We start from the raw sequence: 19,561 nt of genomic DNA on the forward strand, positions 1-19,561 counted from the left end.
TCCTACCTACCAGAGAAATTTTTATTATTTGAACATTACAGAGAAATAATATAAAGTGTACCTCAGATTATATCTAGAGATAGAGAAATGAGGAGTTCCACAAAATGGGTGATTGTATAGCAGGGGACAAAAATAAATTTGTGTTTAATTTTGCATCCCAAATCCTGCTTATTTCATATACTGGTTAGGAAAGTTATTTTATATTGAACTGAATTTTTAACAATAAGAAAAAGACACCTTTGCCTTAGTTATTAAGTATTTATTATTATTATTATTATTATTATTATTATTATTATTATATTGTGCAGAAACTGCTTTCTATTATTACAAAACACTATGCTTGTTCTCCTTTAGGGAACATTTCACTTGTTGGACCCTTTGTGTAGAATTCTGGAGAGGCATCTTTATATTCTCAGTCCAGCATTTAATTACCCCCAAAAGACTAATCAAACCTCATTTTTTTACTCTGATGTGGTAACTGGCAACATTTAAGATTGTGGATAATCTGATAGCTTAAGGTCTGAGGTTCAATACTAAAGATAGTCCTTCATTGACCTATGATAGATATGTAGCATTAAAGAAAAATATATACATTTAAATCACTGAAATTTTTAACTTGCTTTGTTTCTTTGTATATTATTAATTGATTGTTACTGGAACATTACTTCCTCTGGGACACACTAGGTCATGCAAAGAGACTGGCTGTCATCCTAACTGAAATGAGAACTTACTGAAAGGATTTTAAGGCAAAAATAGACATTGCTGCCCTGGCCAGTGTGGCTCAGTCGGTTGAGTGTCTTCCCATGCACCAAAGGTTACTGCTCAGGGCGCATATGTGATCCCCTTTAGGGGGGAGTGCAGAAGGCAGCCGATTGATGTTTCTCTGTCACATTGATATCTTTCTCTCTCTCCCCCTCTCCCTTCTTCTCTCTCAAAAATCAATGCAAACATATTTTTAAAATAAAAGTGCTTTTAAAAATTATCATTATTTGATTTTAAATTATAAAATATATTTTTGGCTATTGTGTAAAAGGTATATTGTAAGAAGGCGCTCATGCGTGTGCACACACATACACACACACACACACACACACACACACACTACAGTACATAGAAAAATAGGTGGCTAATCAGTAATCCAAGCAATAGATTCTGCTGCCTGTAACTGAGACGATAGCTATGGAGAAAGTAGAGATCAGATTGAGAAAATTGTGAATATTCATGGTATGTTCTAGAGATAAGCTCAGCAGAACTTATGTGGGTATAACAAAAGTGAATAAACTTAACTTTAAGAGACTGGGTAAATGGTGGGGTGCACTAATAAGAAAGAATAGGTAAGGAACAAGTTAAGAGAGATTGGGATTTAGAGTTTCTTTTGGATACATTTAGTTTGAAGTATTTAATTTCACAATAAAGATGTCAAGTTTGTTTTTGGATCCAGTTTACTGAAGAAGTCATAATTGGGAAGTTAGAATATATAGCTCTAGGACTGTATCAGATACAAAGGAAAGGTAACTTTATAAGATATATAGGGCCGAGACTAATTTTTGGACAAAATTTGTAAGTTGGATAAGAAAGAAGATAATTAGAAGATTGGAAATAAGTGGCCAATTAAATATGAAAAAAGTCAATTGAGTGATTATTTCATAAATATTCAAAAATGCTTTCAAAGAGGGAATGTTCAATGTGTTTAAAGCAGATGAGGAGTAAAAGATTAATGACTGGGAAATAATTTTGGTGTTTTGGGAATATCCTTACATCTATGACCTAAAATTGCCTTTTGTCAGACATTTTTCATCATAATTATAGAATAAGCTGATGCAACAGTTTTATTTCTGTAGAATGATAATGAAGTAGATCATTTTGCTTAAACATTTTTCAATTATTCCAAAGGTATTTCTCTTAATTAGTTAATAGCAGTCATTCATTTTAAAAATTTTATTTCATCAATATTCCTATCAGATACTGCTTATTAGTCATTAACTTTTAAAACATTATTCAAAATATAAGTATAGTTAGCAAGATTTGCAATTTTTTGTCAATTATTGTTAGATATAACTAAAGCAAACAATGATGAAAAAGATTTTGAAACTACCAGGTAGTAGCAAATAAAATAGAATAAAAAGGGGAATTTAATTGAGAACTAATTCTATTATAGTAGTAGTGGAACCTAGAGAACTTGGATAATGAGTATAAAATACTGTATACTTTCTCTTTACAATTTTTTTCCAGAAGATTGTATTTAAATTTTGGTTCTGCCAATTAAGATGAATATTATCCATAAGCTATAAGGATTCAGATCTGCATAAATAAAATGTTGAGGAAATATAGTATGAGAAGCAATGAGAGTAATTGAGTATGAGCAAAGAGAGACTTGAGAGGGCCAAATATTTGAAAAGTTATTACAAAACAGCAATTAGACGTGTTTGTCGCATACTCTTCCTTATCACACTAAGATAAGATTAGACAGATCTATGGATCTTTGAAGAAAAAAGACAGATATCATGAAACATGGTATATTTATTTGGTAAGTTGGCAGTCAGATTCCAGTCCAAGATTCTAGCGTGTTTTCCTGAAAAGCTAAAATCCACCTTTCTCAGATTCTTTTCTAGATAAGTTTCTAAATGCACATGAGAATCTACCCCCCCAAAAATGTTGTTCATGTAAAATTTTGTAGGCAGAATTGAAGTAGATGCCATCTTCCTGCTACAGACATTGGATTTTTTTGTTTACTCCTTAAAACTGTAAATGCTCAGAAACAAATGGGTCATCACTGGGCAGCTAGACACAAGGTTTCAGGGTCTAATTGAGAGACTTGTAGTAGCTAAAGAGCAGTTACAGAGACAGTAGGACTAGCTTCCTTACTCCTGTGTAACAGCTGTGTTTAACTTAAGCACTGCACACAAATACTTCAAGCATTCTTCTTCCAAACCTCTTTTTGACCTCTTTGACCTTTTTCCACCTATAGGGACATGTTATTTGCTCTTATCAAGACAATGTGAAGAAAGTAGTATGTATCAATTCCAAGTAGAAGCCTAGAGCAATGACAATCAGCTGGTGAACAGTTTGCTTAATGAGGCAGTTATAACACTCCAAAGATTCTCTGAAATCAAAGTTATTTGGGATTCACAAAAGCACATCAGTCTCTTTTTCATGCACTATGGTACGGGGCCACAGAATATTACATCGACTTTACATAATTTATTCTGTTTCGTAAAATTATATATATAATTACTATTTTAAGATTTGAGATGCAAACATTTTTCTAATGTACAAAAGAGAAAGAATGTGCTGTCTACTTTAAAATCAATTATCTTTGCATTCACTTTGACATTAGAAGTGGTGCTTTGATTAGTTTTCAAATTACACTCTAGACAATTATTCCATCAAAGTGTTTATTTTATTTAGATCTCTCATACTGGCAATAATCATTATATTGCATGCATACATCATAGTGATCATCTAGAGAGTTTTTCTTAATATTATCTGCTGGGTCTCTTACAAAACACACTCACCTGGATTCTTTTCAATGAGTCTAGGATGGGAGTTCATTCTGATTAGAGTATAAAATAAAATAATATGCCAATTTTTATCCAATAATAATACAAGTAAAATAATTTTGGAGAGATATATGTACCAAGATTATGTAAATCATATAAATACAAAATGGTTGATACATTGTAGTTGGTAAAAATGTAACCAAGTATATTTACAGGAGGTCAAAAAAATGACAGCAATAATGAGTAGATTCCAAAGGTCAATTTATATAAAAATAGAACAATTACATGCAGCATGCACAAAATAACAGGCAAGGAAATTAACTGAAAGTTCATACTATTTCAGGACAAAAGCATACAGAGAAATTCTTTCTACTATCAACATTCTCTAAAATTTTAGATGGAAAATAAAAGGGTTAGCTGAAATATCCCAATCAATCTTTTTATAGCAAGTTTAAATGTGATTTTCATTAAGACCTTCCTTTTCCTAATAAGTACTTTCATAAATTCAGACAGATAGATTTAGGGTGTCACAATCAACTTTGTTTTCTCCCTTTTCTTCGCTCAGCAGTTACTAAGGATACCTTCTAATTTCTTGCCATCATTCATCTCACCTGTATCCAGTGAGTCAGTTACTATGTACTAGTATAGTAACTTGTGTCTGCATCCCATGCTATCTCAATAAGCTTGCCTTTTCTTCCACATGTTTGCCAGCAATATTCCCTATCTACAAATGCAAGGCTTTTTATTTTTACCTTAATTTAATATATTGTACTTATTCTAATCTTTCTGAAACTTGAGGAAGATAAGTAATTTTTGGGCTTTGCTCCCATTTGGCACCCACATTGTGGAAAGCATGGTACATTGTACATACTAAAAAATTCGTTGAATGAAAAAGAATCAAATAAAATATGCCTTATCAAATATACAAAAATACATAAATAACTATCTAGTTATTTAAATTCACTCTTAGCCAGGGATGTGAAACCAAGAATACAGATGGAATCCAATTTTATGGTCAAAGGCTTTCTATTTTTCATTCTTCAAGATTCATGGTTGAACATAGTAAGGCAAAGTTCCCTATTGGTCAAGAACAGCAGTGGCATTAGGGAACCAGAAATATTGACACCATTATTATGAGCATTTGTAAGCACAAAATTGACTTTATGCATTTGTCTAATAGTGTGTTGGTGTGTTTTCAAGCACTGAAAAATACTGCCCTAGGTTAGGTGGGGTAAGACCCAGAGGCAGCTTCTATTAGGGGTAAAGAAGACTGAAGAAGGCTAAGTCATGGCCTGGCTCTAATGTAACATATGGTTTGGAAATAAACACATAATTCTTATAAGGAAGGAGGCATATTCTGTGGTGGGTAGGATGTAGAATGGAGCAACTGTATAGCGTTCAAACCCTGTATAAAACCCAACTGTTTCTAGAAGATAAAGCCTGTGGCCTAGAACAGAAGCCTGAAAAATAAGACCTTTGGGCTTGACAAGAACAGGATCTTGACAAGGGCCAGAGGCTTCCTCTTTTCCCAAACCTCAGCAAAAGTGACAATGGCGTGTTGTAAAAATATATGAGACTATTAATAATAGTGGGGGATATTCGATAAATGTTAGGATTGTAAGGAATTATGAGATGTTTTCAAATCCACACATATACACCAATATACACCTCACATACAATTATGTTTGTACAATAGTTAAATAGTTAAATAGGATATAAAGAATAACAGTATTTTCTATGAGACAAGCATGATTCTAAGCCTAGTTTTCTCGGGTACTGCTTAGCCTCACCACTGGGGAGATTTAGTAATGTGATTACCCTAGACACAGAAAATAATTGCCTTTGTTTAGTTCAAGTCATCTATCCTCTCGTATTGACATGGAGTAAAGGATTAAAAGACTTTCAAGTTCATGGCAGAGTTTCCATTGGATAAAAAGGGATCACTGTGGTCCATGGATGTGGCAGTCCTGCAGTCCTATGAATACTAGCTGGTGCCTGGAGTGCACTGATGTCATGCACAGGTCATAGAACACTGCTGAAGCCATAGCGATGATTTGCATCGTAACTGTCCTGGTGGTGTCCTAGGCACTGGTCAGAATAGTGATTGGTGAGGGAGAAGTCTCTCAAGTGACTTGTTATTAATTGTATTTTGTTTATATTAATTGTACTTGTTTTAATTTGATTCTTTGCCATCATCAACTTATACACTGGGAGTAGAGTTTGGGGAGAAAGGTACTCGATTTGAGTGACTCTTTACAGAGTTGAACCATGAAACATAAAGAAAAAAAGAAACATCTGGAAAGTAAGTATTTCATCAAAACTGCAAGGATGTCAAGAGGTATGTGTTAAGCACATTCTCAAGGCATAGGGTAATCAGGTAATATTTTCTAAAGAAAGGGGGAAAGAGAATTTCTAGTTGAAATGAGGAAGGGAAGGAGAGAGGGAGAGATGGATAGATGGGGCGAGAGCTATAGAGGGAGAGGAAGGAAGGGAAAAAGGAGATATAAAGGAAGGGAGTGGGGATGGGAGAGAAAGTTTGAGAGAGAGAGGGAGACAGGAGATGGGGAGAGAGCTATAGATGGAGAGGAAGGAAGGGAAAAGGGGAGAGATGAAGGCAGGGAGGAGGGTGGGAGAGAAAGTTTGAGAGAGAGAGAGGGAGACAGAAAGGGAGAGGAAATGAGAAAGGATAAGGGGAAACAGAGAGAGACAGGGGGGAAGGGAGAAACAGGAAATAACTTTGAACACTTAAAACTGGTTGTGTAACAAGAGTATAATTTCAGAAATGTAGACTATTAAGTTGTAAATGTGGGACTCCGATGTGAAATGTAAGAAAAAATGGGATGCACAAAGACACAAAAACAGAAACAAAACACCTTTAACAGTAATGGTTAAAGTAAAGAAATAATTTGGCTCTTTCTGGGAAAAATGGAAAATTGAAATAATTTGGTTACTATGGAGATTAAAAGTAAACAAGTAACCACTAAGCAGAAGAACCATTGTCCAGTGGTGGGAGGGTGACAGATTGGAGCCAACCCCAAAGTTCCAATGGGAGCTCACAGTCTAAAGAGGACTGATATTTCTAACTTGTTTGGGATTTCTGCATCTCCCAGTGGACCTTCAGAAAAGGCTGTCTTCATTCCACTTTCAAAAACTATCAGTGCATGTTCAGAGAGGTTACTAAACAAACTATGAGACATTCAAACTTATTCACACATACACACATATACTAGCAGAACATAAATAAGTCAGAGAAAAATAGAAATTAATCTAACATAATCGCTCATAAGTTAGGTACCCGTCCCAATTTTTTCTCTCTCAAAAACAATATTTCTACCGCATTAGAATAGATAAGCCTTTAGTGCAGTGGTTCTCAACCGGTGGGTCTCGACCCCTTTGGGGGTCGAACAATGCTTTCATAGGGGTCGCCTAAGACCATCGGAAAACACATATATAATTACATATTGTTTTTGTGATTAATGGCTATGCTTTAATTATGTTCAATTTGTAACAATGAAATTAGGGGTCACCTCAACATAATGAACTGTATTAAAGGGTCGCAGCATTAGGAAGGTTGAGAAACACTGCTTTAGTGACTGATATACAAATGGATCTATTTCTTGCTTATATGAAAAATAAGCACATATGTGCAGGCCTGAAGGCAAGTCTCTTCCATGAGATAATTTATGGGCCTGAGCTGAACTTTGTTATCATTAACATGCAGCTTTCAAATAGAGCCCAGGATATCAACATCCCAGTCAGCTAGGAAAGGGCGGACCATGGAGGTGCACATAGGAGGTGTGTGAGACAGTGTCTGGAGGAGGCACATGTCATTTCCTTTGTAGAAACATAATCACATGGTCAAAACTACCTTCAAGGAAGCTGATAAGTAGAATATAGTTGTATGTCCAGACAGAAAAGAGACAGAAAACTCTGTTTCATTTAAAAATAGCCTTCTTTGTGCAAACACATGATATTTATTGTCACAGTAAATTTGACTGCACATACAATACTTTTCATTGAAACCATGTTACCCTGTACGGAAAGGTTGAGCCCATGTGTGTGTTCACTGAACTCTTCACATAGTAGAGCTTTTTATTAGTATTATCTACACTAATAAAAGAGAAACATGGTAATTGGCATATGACCGCTACCCTTCCCATTGGCTAATCAGCGTATCCTTATGCAAATTAACTGTCAGCCAAGATGGCGGCCGGCAGCCAGGCAGCTGGAAGCGAACATGAGGCTTGCTTGCTCCAGTGACTGCAGACTCCAACGTTCCCCGCCTGCCTTGCAAGTCTCTGAGCTGGCAGTTTGAAACTTTGTAAAAAATATAGCTGGCTGGGATCTCAGAGCTGAAGTTATTCATTGTTTCGATTATAGAACGGCAAACAAACCAGCAGCGGAAGCCTCAGAGCTAGAGCCAGAGCTAAAGCTGGCCCAGAATAAAAAAAAAAAAAGAAAAAAAGGAGTGTTTGGGAGCTCAGTCAAAACCGCCAGCCTGAAAGCAGCCCTCAGCCCCTCACCCAGACTGGCCAGGCACCCCAGTGGGGACCCCCACCCTGAAGGGTGTATGACCAGCTGCAAACAGCCATCATCCCCTCATCCAGGCTGGCCAGGCACCCCAGTGGGGACCCTCACCCTGATCCAGGACACCCTTCAGGGCAAACCAGCCGGCCCCCAGGCCTCTATCCTATATAGTAAAAGGGTAATATGCCTCCCAGCACCAGGATCAGCGGAGCCGAGAGGTCTCCTGGCACCAGATCAGCATGACAGGGTGCAGTGCCCAAACCCCCTGATCGCCCTGCGGCTCTGTGTGTGACAGGGTGTGGCGTCCCAACCCCCTAATCGACCCTGCTCTGTGTGTGACAGGGGGTGGCGCCCCAACCCCCCCCCCCCCCCCCACGGGCCCTGATCTGTCTGTGACGGGGTAGAGCAATAACCTCCCCATCGGCCCTGCCCTGAGTGTGACAGTGGTGGCGCCCCAACCCCCTGATCCGCTCTGCTCTGTGTGTGACAGGGAGCGGTGCCCTAACTCCCCTATCGGCCCTACTCTGTGTGGGACGGGGGAGCTCCTCAAGTCCCTGATGGGCCCTGCTCTGTGCATGAGATGGGGGAGCTCCCCAACCCCCTGATGGGCCCTGCTCTGTGCGTCACAGGGGGTGGCGCTGCAAGCTCCCCATCGACCCTGCCTTGAGTGTGATAGGGGGCGGTGCCCTAACCCCCCAATCAGCCCTACCCTGAGCGTGACTGAGGGTGGCATCGCAACCTCCCGATCCGTCCTGCTCTGTGCATGACAGGGGGCGGCGCCCCAATTCCCCAATCAGCCCTGCTCTGAGCCCAACCAGGGGCTTCACCTAGGGATTGGGCCTGCCCTCTGCCACCCAGGAGCAGGCCTAAGCCAGCAGGTCGTTATCTCCCGAGGGGTCCCAGACTGCGAGAGGGCACAGGCCGGGCTGAGGGACCCTCCCTTCCCCCCCGAGTGCACAAATTTTTGTGCACCGGGCCTCTAGTTGTTATATAATTTTATTGCTTTATACCATTTTTTTTCTTTATATTTATTGTTTACACTATTACAGATATTCCCATTCACCCTACCCCCTTCACCTTTAGCACCTCTGCCTACACTGACATCTTTTCTTCTGGCCATCACAACACTGCTGTCTGCTTCTATGGGTCATGCATATATGTTCTTTTGCCAATCTTTTGACCTTCTTTCATCTCATCTCCCCACTCCTCCCCTCTGATATCTTTTAGTCTGTTCCGTGTATCCATGCCTCTGTTTCTATCTTGTTTGTAAGTTTATTTTGTTCAATAGATGCCACCTGTGAGATCATATGCTATTTGTCTTTCTCTGACTGGCTTATTTCACTTAGCACAATAATCTCCAGGTCCATCCATGCTGTTGCAAAAGGTATGATTTCCTTCTTTTTTATGACTGCATAGTATTTCGTTGAGTAATTGTACCACAGATTTTTTTAAAAAACTTATATACTGATGTACACTTTGGATGTTTCCATATCTTGGCTATTGTAAATAATGCTGCAATGAACATAAGGGTGCATATATTCTTTCAAATTGGGGGTTCAATTTCTTAGGATATATTCCCAGAAGTGAAATTGTTGGGTCAAAAGGCAGTTGCATTTTAAATTTTTGATGAAACTCCATAGTGTTTTCGCAGTGGCTGCACCAATCTGCATTCCCACCAGCTGTGCACTAGGGTGCCCTTTTTTTCCACTTCCTCACTGACACTTGTTGTTTATTGATGTATTAATAGTAGTTATTCTGGCAGGTATGAGGTCACATCTCATTGTTTTTTGTGATTTAAAAAATAATAATTTTTTTTAGATAATGGAAGAGAGAGAGAGAGAGAGAGAGAGAGAGAGAGAGATTGTTGTGAGAAACTTCTATAGGCTGCCACCTGCACACTCCCCAAATTGGTATCAAACCCCCAACCTGGGTATGTGCCCTGACTGGGAATCAAATCCAACCAACTGAGCCACACCAACCAGGACTCGTGGTTTCTTTGTGCTTTTATCTGATGATTAGTGATGTTGAACATTTTTTCATATGTTATAGGCCATATGTATGTTCTATTTGGAAATGTGGCTATTCAGGTTTTCGCCATTTTTAAATTGGGGTTTATTCTTCCTGTTTTGTTTTATAATTTATTTATATATTTTGGAAACTATCCCTTTATGTGATGTAACATTGGTAAATATATTCTCCAATACAATAGGTTTTCTCTTCATTTTATTGATTTTTTTGCTGTGCAGAAGCATTTTGTTTGTTTAAAGGACAGATATATACACAAATAACAAACATGGACCACATCTCTATATGTCTAATTTCTCAGCAAATTTGCAGCACAGACACAAGGAAGTGGCCCTAACTCCAGGATGGAAAGCATGGGCAGCTTCTTCTTCAGATGACATATCCTGCATCTCTTTTAAAGACAAGCTAACTGTCCTGAAAAGTTTGGCTCAGTGGATAGAAATTCGGCCTGTGGACTGAAGGGTCCCAGGTTCAATTCTGGTCAAGGGCATGTATGTGGATTGCCGGCATATCCCCAGCAGGGGGTGTGCAGGAGGTAGCTGATCAATGTTTCTCTCTCATAGATGTTTCTAACTCTCTATCCCTCTCCTTTCCTCTCTGTAAAAAAAAAAAAAAATTAAAATATATTTTAAAAATAAAATAAAAAGACTTTAAAAAATAAAGACAAGGTAACTGGTGCTGGTAAGGATGGACAATTGAACAGGATGCAAAGTGAGGATGGGATCTAGACAGAACCCAGAGCTGAGCTGCGTGTTTCTGCCCATTAGTTGACACAAAGATTGGGGTGGGGAGGACAATGGGGGGAAAAGTGTGACATATGTAATACTTTCAGCAATAAAGAGTTGTTTTTTTAAAAAAAAAACAAATTACCATTACATAAAAAACTCAAATGTATCTGCATCATCTTTAATGTGATCAGCAATGGAAACAATACATTCTAAGGGAAAAGCACTTACAAGGACTGGAGCAAACCTAAAGAGATCAGTGGGGAACAGTGTTCTGTTTTAGGAAATAATAGGAGAGGAACTAAGTGAATTAGAGTTTCACCAGAGAAACATGGAAGAATATGTTCCTATGATCTGGAAAATGGCATGTTATATTACCAGGAACGTGTGAAAGCACTAATAATTTAAAACAGGGCAAAAGTGGTAGGATACTCAAGAACTGAACTTTAGATAGAGTAGAGACATACACAAGTCGAAGACCCCTTCACATTCATATATGTTCATAGCCAATAGTTTACACTCACAGTCATCTCTTATCAGATCTATTTGCACTCACTCACCTATCATTCATTTCCTTATAGTCTTCCACAAGGCATCTAAGTTCTCCATGCTCTATTTTGTCTGTACCACAGAAAGATAAAATTTCTCTGACTTCTAACACACTAGATGGGTATCCTTGTTTTTAAATTGTATGGAAACTGAAGGACACAGTATATGCTTTGTGTCTGGATTCTTTCTCTCATCATTGTATTTGTATAATTTATTCATGCTGCATGTGACATCAGTTTGTTCATTCAATGTATACCATTGCGTGAATGTAATTTCTTCATTCATTATACTTTTCTGAGCAGTTGGGTGCTTTCCATCTTAATTACTTGAAAAGGTAATATTTGGGGCATTATATTATATGTACTTTTCAATATAGACATTTCTGTCTGGTGAATACTTAACATTTAGACTGCTAGAACTTAGCTTGCTTATTCTATAGTAGCCCGTTCAGAACTCAGTTTTTCACCATTTGCTTTCTAATGAAATCTCATGTTACTGCACCCCTAATTTACACACTCTTCTCTGCACTCTCTGCCATTTTTTCAAAGCCCAGGATTCTTTCTGTTAGACAACTTGGTTTTCACATCCTCAAATTCTTTAATTATTCCTCACATTTTTGCAAGTACACAAATTCCACTAGCTTCAAAGATAATATTCTCAGTAATAACACTCCATATCTAAACAACAGGATATGTAAAACACACACAAAAATCCATCAGGATAGGAAAAGCAATGTACACACATATATGTGCTTAACATACAGATACAAAGCACACATACCATCCACGTCACACAAAACTTATCCCATATTCAGATTTGCAAACAACAAATCAATCACAGTATAAAATCTTAACCCAGTTTTAACCAACACATTATGAACTAAACACCAATCACATTATGTGCACTATACCATACTGCTAAAAATGTAAAAAATAAGTTTACCAGAAAGGTTCATGAGAGATGATGATAATATTATACATTTAAATAATGAGCATTGAGCTTTGAGAACAATGAAACAGAAACAGTGACATGAGGCAGTGGATGGTTAATATATTCCAAAAATATATTTTCACATCTCTATATGTAGTTCAATATAGATATCAATATAAATAGATATACATGCGGAATGCTTCATAAAAATCGCACCGCATATCCCTTAATTGTACAATTTTTCATGAAAAAATTGCATTTATGTCCACATTTTAGTTCATGTATACTGTTTTCCAGGCATACTTCTGAGTATATGATAATCCATACACATCACCATAAATATCACATACAAGATATCCAATCCCAGTGGCATCCACCAAACACAGTTTTAATAAGTGTTTATTTAGACTTAAGTGTAAATGACATTTTATATGGGAAATCCATCTTAATTTATATGAAAGCAATTATCATGTGTGGTAATAATTCCTGACATGTAATGTGCACCCAACATGTAGTTTTTGAAATGGCACAGGCCCCACAAAATGCCACATGTCAATGTTCTTTTTTATTCCATTACCCAGGACCCTGCAAAACTCAACAGGATGTGCCTCAGTCATTCATGGAGGCCCCAGGCTGTAGTCAAGCAGCAGGAGAAAATACATCCTCCTCTGAATATTCCAGCTGTGTGTCTCCACCATACAACCTTCCCCATCGTGATGAGGATGGTAAGGAATATACAAAGGCGGGATCTGAGCTTGGTCAGGAGATGCAACTCAGCTGCTCAGCCCAGTCTCTACTAATTTAACTTTCCCAGCAAAAACAGGAAAGGGATTCAGGGCAGACAGACTAGTACTAAGGGTTCTGCAGAGGGACAAGTAGGCAGTGTGCCTTCAAGGACAGGGCAAGGTCACTCATCACACATTTCCAGCATAACAGCACTGGTACAGCTGTGGCTGAGGTAGTGGACAGTGCTGATATGTGTATGCAGATTTCCTCAGAACCTGCCCCCCAGGTGAGCACAAACTGATATTCTCCTCACACACTCACACATCTGTACTCCTTCATACCAGGTAAGTCCCTATTTCTCCTTTTAACTTTTTCTCTTAAATACACAGGACTTCATTCCACACTTGCCTTCCCAGTCTCTAGTAGCATTACCTAGATATACTCTTACCTTGATTCCTTCACCCGTTCCTCACTAAATCTAAAAATAATTTACATGCAATAACACAGATAATCTGTTTTACATCCCTCATTCTTGGTCAAACAATTGAAAATTCATGTGTCTTAAAGGAAATGAACTTTGATCTTCTATCTTTCTCATCCACAAGCCACTTCAGCCACCAAGACTTTTACCATTCCCTTTACCAACATCAAAAGCACTCCTGAGATATATCCCAGAACATCCATACAACTCACACAAACATATATACAAGACTATCTCCTCATAATTATGCCACGTAAATACCTCAAATAAAGCAAACCACACACATAGTTATACCATGTAAACACCTCAAGTGAGGCATACCACACACAGAATTCTAAAATATCACACATAAATATACTTTCACTCTACATGCTCACATGTTCGTACCTCCTACAACCCTCCCCCTGCCCGCCCCGCCCCCCCCCCGCCCCCCCCCCCCCGCACACACACACATTCTAGTTTTCTTATGTTTGCAACTTTCTTTCCTAGGATTCCATCAATTACAACAAAATGTTTCCCTTCTTGGAGGCCTTAATATGGCCGTGTCCCAGTCAGCACGGAAACGGAAGATCATGGAGGGGCACATAGCAGGTTTGTATGGCAATGCCTGTTAGTGGCACATGTAATTTCCATTCATTTTTCATTGTACAAATGTAATTTCATGGTGAGAACTACCTGCAAGGAAAATAGATAAGTCAACATAGTTGTTGCCGAAACCGGTTTGGCTCAGTGGATAGAGCGTCGGCCTGCGGACTGAAAGGTCCCAGGTTCGATTCCGGTCAAGGGCATGTACCTGGGTTGCGGGCAGATCCCCAGTGGGAGATGTGCAGGAGGCAGCTGATCAATGTTTCTCTCTCATCGATGTTTCTAACTCTCTATTTCTCTCCCTTCCTCTCTGTAAAAAATCAATAAAATATATATTTAAAAAAAACAAAAACATAGTTGTATGCCCAGGTAGAAAGGAGACAGCAGTCTCTGTTCCATTTAAAAATAACCTTCTTTGTGCAAACCCAGTCACCCATGACACATATTGACACAATGCCTATTTCTGTGCATTTAATATTTTCATGGGAACCATTTTACACATTTTATGAATAGTGGGCTGTGTGTTCACTGAACACGTCACATAGCGGACTCTTATTGCTTGTTTAATAGACAGAAAAATACACAGATAACAAGCAAGGAAGGCCTCTTCTTCGGACAGTTTATCCTCCACCTCTTGTAAAGACAGGCTAAGTGGTGCTGGTAGGGAGGGACTATTGAATAGTACACAAAGGCAGTGGGGATGTAGACAGAGCCCAGAATTGAGCTGAGTGGTTCTGCCCATTAGTCAACAAAAGGCCCCTCAGAACAAAAACTCAAACACTTCTGCATCCTCTTCAATGTGATCAGCTGTGGATGGAATGCATTCCATGGGAAATCACTGAAAAGGACTAGAGCGTGTGCAAGGAGATCAGTGCAGAACAGCGTTTGAGGAAATAATAGGAGAGAACCTAAAGGGATGAGAGTTTTATCAGAGAAAAATGGAAGAGTATGTTCCTATGAGTCAGACAAGGGCATGTTATATTACAGTGAATGTGTGAAGCTCTAATAACTTAAAACAGACACAAGTGGTAGATACTCAAGACTGAACTTGATGTAGAGTACAGAGATACCCAGTTGAAGATCCCTTCACATCCAAATATTTTCATAGGCCAAGAGTTACATTCACAGGCATCCAACATCAGTCGCATTTTCACTCACTCTCCCATCATTCATTTTCTTATAGTCTTCCACATGCATCTGCATTCTCTATGATCTAATTTTGCCTCTACCATACAAGGAGTTATAAGTTCTCTGACTTCTAACACATTAGATGAGTATTTCTGTTTTCAAATTACATGTAAATAGAAGGGCACAGTATATACTTTGTATCTGGTCCCTTTTTCTCATCCTTATATTTGTATGATTTATTCGGGTTGCATGTGATGTTAGTCTGTTCATTCTGTATACCATGCATAAATATAATTTCTTTATTGATTATACTTTTCTGAGTATTTTGGTTGCTTTGAATCTGGGATTACTTAAAAGTTGATGTTCTGAACATTACATTTCTGTTTGCTGAATGCTTAAGGGTTAGACTTTCATATTCAGTCTAATCCATTCAGAACTCAATTTTTCACCATTTATTTTCTAATGCAATCTCGTGTTACTGCACAGTGAACTGACACACTCTTCTCTGCACTCTCTGACATCTTTTCAAAGCCCAGGATTCTTTCTCTTATACAACTTGGTTTTCACATCCTCACATTCTTTAGTTATTTCCTCATACTTTGCAAATACATTAATTCCACCAATCTTACAGAGAATATTCTCAGTAATAACATACCATACCTAAACTGCATGATGTATTAAAAAGCAGACAAATGCGTAACAATAAGAAAGCAATCTACACACATAAATATGTGTTGAAGTAACACACAGACATATATACCATCCTCATTCAGAAAGAAACCATCTTATATCCAGATTTGCCAACAACAAATCAATCATATATTATTAAATTTTAACCCTTTTTATTTATTTATTTTTTACTTTTCTTCTTTTTTCATACTTTTTTTAACCCAGGTTTAACCAACAAATTATGAACTTAAACACCAAGCATGTTACATTCACTATATTATACTGCTAAAAATGGGAATACTACACTTATTAGACACAATTATGAGACATGATGATAATTTTAAACATTTAAATAATGAGCATTGATCTTTGATAACAATGAAACAGGAACAGTGACATAATAACAATTAGCAGTTAATTTCTTCAAAAATAAATATTTATCTCTTTACATATCTCTATTTATATCTCAATATAGATACATATGCATGCAGAATGCTTCTTAAAACTTGTACCATATATCCACTATTGGTACAATTTTTGATGAGAAAATAGAGTTGATATCCATGTCTAGTTCCCACATACTGTCCTTCAAGCATTGTTCTGAGTGTTTGATGATCCATATAGATCACCAGAAAAATCACATACAAGACACCCACTCCCACTGACATCCACCAAACACACCGTGTAATGTGTCTACTTATCTTAGGAGTAAATGGAATTTAAATAGGAAAGTCTCCTTTATTTTTGTGAGAGTCATTGCCATGTGACGTGCTAATGCTCGACATATAATGCCTGCACAACATGTAGTCTTTTAATTGGCACAGACCCCACAAAAATGCCTCATCTCAATGTTCTTTTTTTATTACATTTCCCAGGACCCAGCAACATTCAAGGGGATGTGCCTCAGACTCATTCATTCATGGAGGCCCCAGGCTATAGTCACGCAGCAGGAGAAAATGCATCCTCCTCTGAATATTTCACATGTGTTTCCTCACCATCGAAGCTTCCCCGTCTTAATGAAGATGGTAAGGAATAAACAAAGGTGGGACTTGGGTTTGGTCAAGAGATGCAGCTCAGCTGCTCTGCCTACTCTCTACTTAGTTCACTTTCCCCTCAAAACCAGGAAAGGGCTCAGGGCAGATGACTAGTACTAAGGCTTCTGCAGAGGCACCAGTAGGGAGTGTGCCTTCCAGAACAGGGCTAGGTCCCTCAGCACAAATTTCCAATATAGCAGCAGTAGGACAGCTGTCGTTGGTTTTAGTGGGCTGTGCTGACATGTCTATGGGAGTTAACTTAGAACCTTCCCTCCAATGAGCACAAACTCGGATCCTCACACACTCATACATCTGTACTCCTACATATAAGCTACTAGTTGCTCAGTGCATGAAATTCCTGCAAATTAAAGGGGAATTAATTAGAGGAAATATTTTAATATTGCTATTTGCTCTTTCTCTATTATAGAAGTGTCAGAGATAACAGAAAATTGGTAAAATGTATATGAAAATCTCCCTCCTGTCAGAGTCAGGGGCATGCTGTGAGACCCAGAGTCAAGTCCCCACCTACCCATGAGAGCCTTGAAATCACGCAAGACCCAGACCTGGCTGGCCCCACCCCCATCAAACCCTGCAGGGCAGGCGTTGCAGCCTCAAGTCCCCTGGTGCAGCCTCATGTCCCCCATTCTTGTACTCTTGCAGGGGGCATAGTCTCATGTCCCCTGACCTGTCCTCCACCCCAGCCTGGCTTTGAGGGCACAAGGGCCTGAGGGTGAAAGGGTGTAATGACCATTTGCATATTAGCTCTTTATTATATAGAATTGCCCCATTTCTCCTTCTGTTCACTTGTTCTCTCAAATACACATGTTTTTATCCACCATCTCCGATAGCATTACTTAGATATAATATTACCTTCATTTCTTCATACAATCGTTTTCAAACTCACCCATGTACACACTAATTCTAGAAAGAATTCACATCCCCATCACACAGATAACATGTGTACATCAAACTCTAGAAGACTTTCATGTCCTGAAGGAATTGAATTTTCTTCTGCTGTCTCTCTAAACATATGGCACTTCAGCCACCAGCCTTTCAGACCTTCATGAGCTGAACATTCTGAGAACTCAAACACACCTTCCCTAACATTCTTAGTCTCACACTCTCATAGTAACACCCACTACCTTTCCTGCACTACTCACATGTGCTGTCATAACACATAGCAAACATGCACATACTTGTTAGCCATCACCTTTAAGTAACATCAAAAAACATGCCCAGATATGTCCCATAGTATAATACAACTCCACAAGTACATACATATAATCCTACATCCTCATTCCCACATAGTTATAACCATGTAAATGCCTCAGGTAAAGCACACTAACACACAGAATTCTGAAATATCACATACAGATGTACTTCTCCTGCTCCCGTAGATCATGGCCATCAGACCTCCTACAGCTGTCACACAAACCATTCTAAATTTTTTTTATGTTTCAAATTTTCTTTCCTAGGAATCAAGGAGAGACCTGTACCCAAGGACTTGGTGGAAACGAAGAGTTCCTCTGACTATTCATTTACCTACAGTTCTTCACCTCCAGCTAGTAATAAGGACCGCTTTATGTCCTCAGTACATGGGACAGATCGAAGGGTCATGAAGATTTACTATATGCATGTACAAATGAAAAGGGGTGTGGCTGCCTTGTGCGAGACAGATGAAGGATGGGAACCTCCCTCAAAAAAGACCAAAATGGAAGAAATGACCTATATTGAAGAGGCCCATAAAAATGTCCCCCTCTCTCACATGCCTGGGAAGAATCTCCCAATTGACCCAGAGCCCAGCGTAGACAGTGGAGCCCAAGAGAAGAGGGAGAAGGCTGACTGTAGCCCCAGACCTCCAAATCTGGGGGTTTATCGCAGGGTCCCACTGTGGAAGGTCCTGCACAGAGGGTTCAGGTGCATGGCTTGCTGCCACGTATTCCCTAACCTGGCGCTCCTTCAGGAACATGTGGAGAATGGCTTCAGGGAGGGCTTCAGCTGCCATGTGTTTCATCGAGCCATGGCTTGTATGAAATCCAAAAGCCTTAAGAGGAAGAACAAAAACTGATGAAAGCAACATTACGTTGCCAGGAGGAAAAACATTTTGACACGAAGACCAACTTGAACAACTAAACAGACTTTTTCTCAGCCCTAAAAGAGAGGAAGTGAAGCAGGTTAGACTCCACCTAGGAGGCTTCATTCTCTTGAACAGACACAGTATCCAACCTTTATTCCATTTCTAGCACCACCATCTCTGCGACCACAATACCCATCTGAGCAGACAACCCCTTTTAATGCTAAAACTGAGGGACCAGAAGCAGAACACACCATCCCAGATTCTGCCTTACCCTCTCTCCTACTTCTTTTATTATACCCACACTTATGTCATCCATAAACATGCTTGATGCAAGAGTGTAGACACTGCAGGATTTAATAGTACACATTCTAATACCGCTCCCCTGCACTGACTCCTGCATTTCCATGAAATTGGTCTTTTAAACAACTTTACATACTTTTCTAAATCCTTCTTTAAATGAAGATATACCTCTTTCCAACATCTCCCTATCATATATTCACTCGCATGATTATTTGGCTGGAAGATAGATATTATTGAGAGAAAATAAGGTATTGCAGGAATGGAATCAAAAGCAACTATAACCCACCCCTTACTTTCTATGTACT

The 19,561-nt window shown here is 38.8% G+C and overlaps 1 protein-coding gene across 1 annotated transcript; it reads left to right on the top strand.

Annotated features, from left to right (window-relative positions):
- Positions 1-5,768: 5,768 nt before the first annotated feature.
- LOC139002589 (protein FAM170A-like) lies at positions 5,769-18,947 on the top strand. Its single transcript, XM_070403759.1, has 5 exons — positions 5,769-5,838; positions 12,838-12,981; positions 13,953-14,054; positions 16,721-16,870; positions 18,355-18,947. Exons 1-5 carry the CDS (start codon positions 5,769-5,771, stop codon positions 18,945-18,947), a joined length of 1,059 nt encoding a protein of 352 aa, XP_070259860.1.
- Positions 18,948-19,561: the final 614 nt, after the last annotated feature.

The sequence above is a fragment of the Myotis yumanensis genome, unplaced genomic scaffold, assembly GCF_028538775.1.
Source record: "Myotis yumanensis isolate MYYU_CA2020_CCGP unplaced genomic scaffold, mMyoYum1.0.hap1 SCAF_2, whole genome shotgun sequence".
In the NCBI taxonomy this organism is placed as follows: Eukaryota; Metazoa; Chordata; class Mammalia; order Chiroptera; family Vespertilionidae; genus Myotis; species Myotis yumanensis.

Excerpts from the sequence above, each read along its gene's own strand:
- LOC139002589 (XM_070403759.1), top strand. The coding sequence starts at position 5,769 with ATGAAACATAAAGAAAAAAAGAAACATCTGGAAAGTAAGTATTTCATC. Across the intron at positions 14,055-16,720 it reads CATGGAGGGGCACATAGCAG|GACCCAGCAACATTCAAGGG; the intron begins GTTTGTATGGCA and ends TACATTTCCCAG. Across the intron at positions 16,871-18,354 it reads TCCCCGTCTTAATGAAGATG|GAATCAAGGAGAGACCTGTA; the intron begins GTAAGGAATAAA and ends TTTCTTTCCTAG.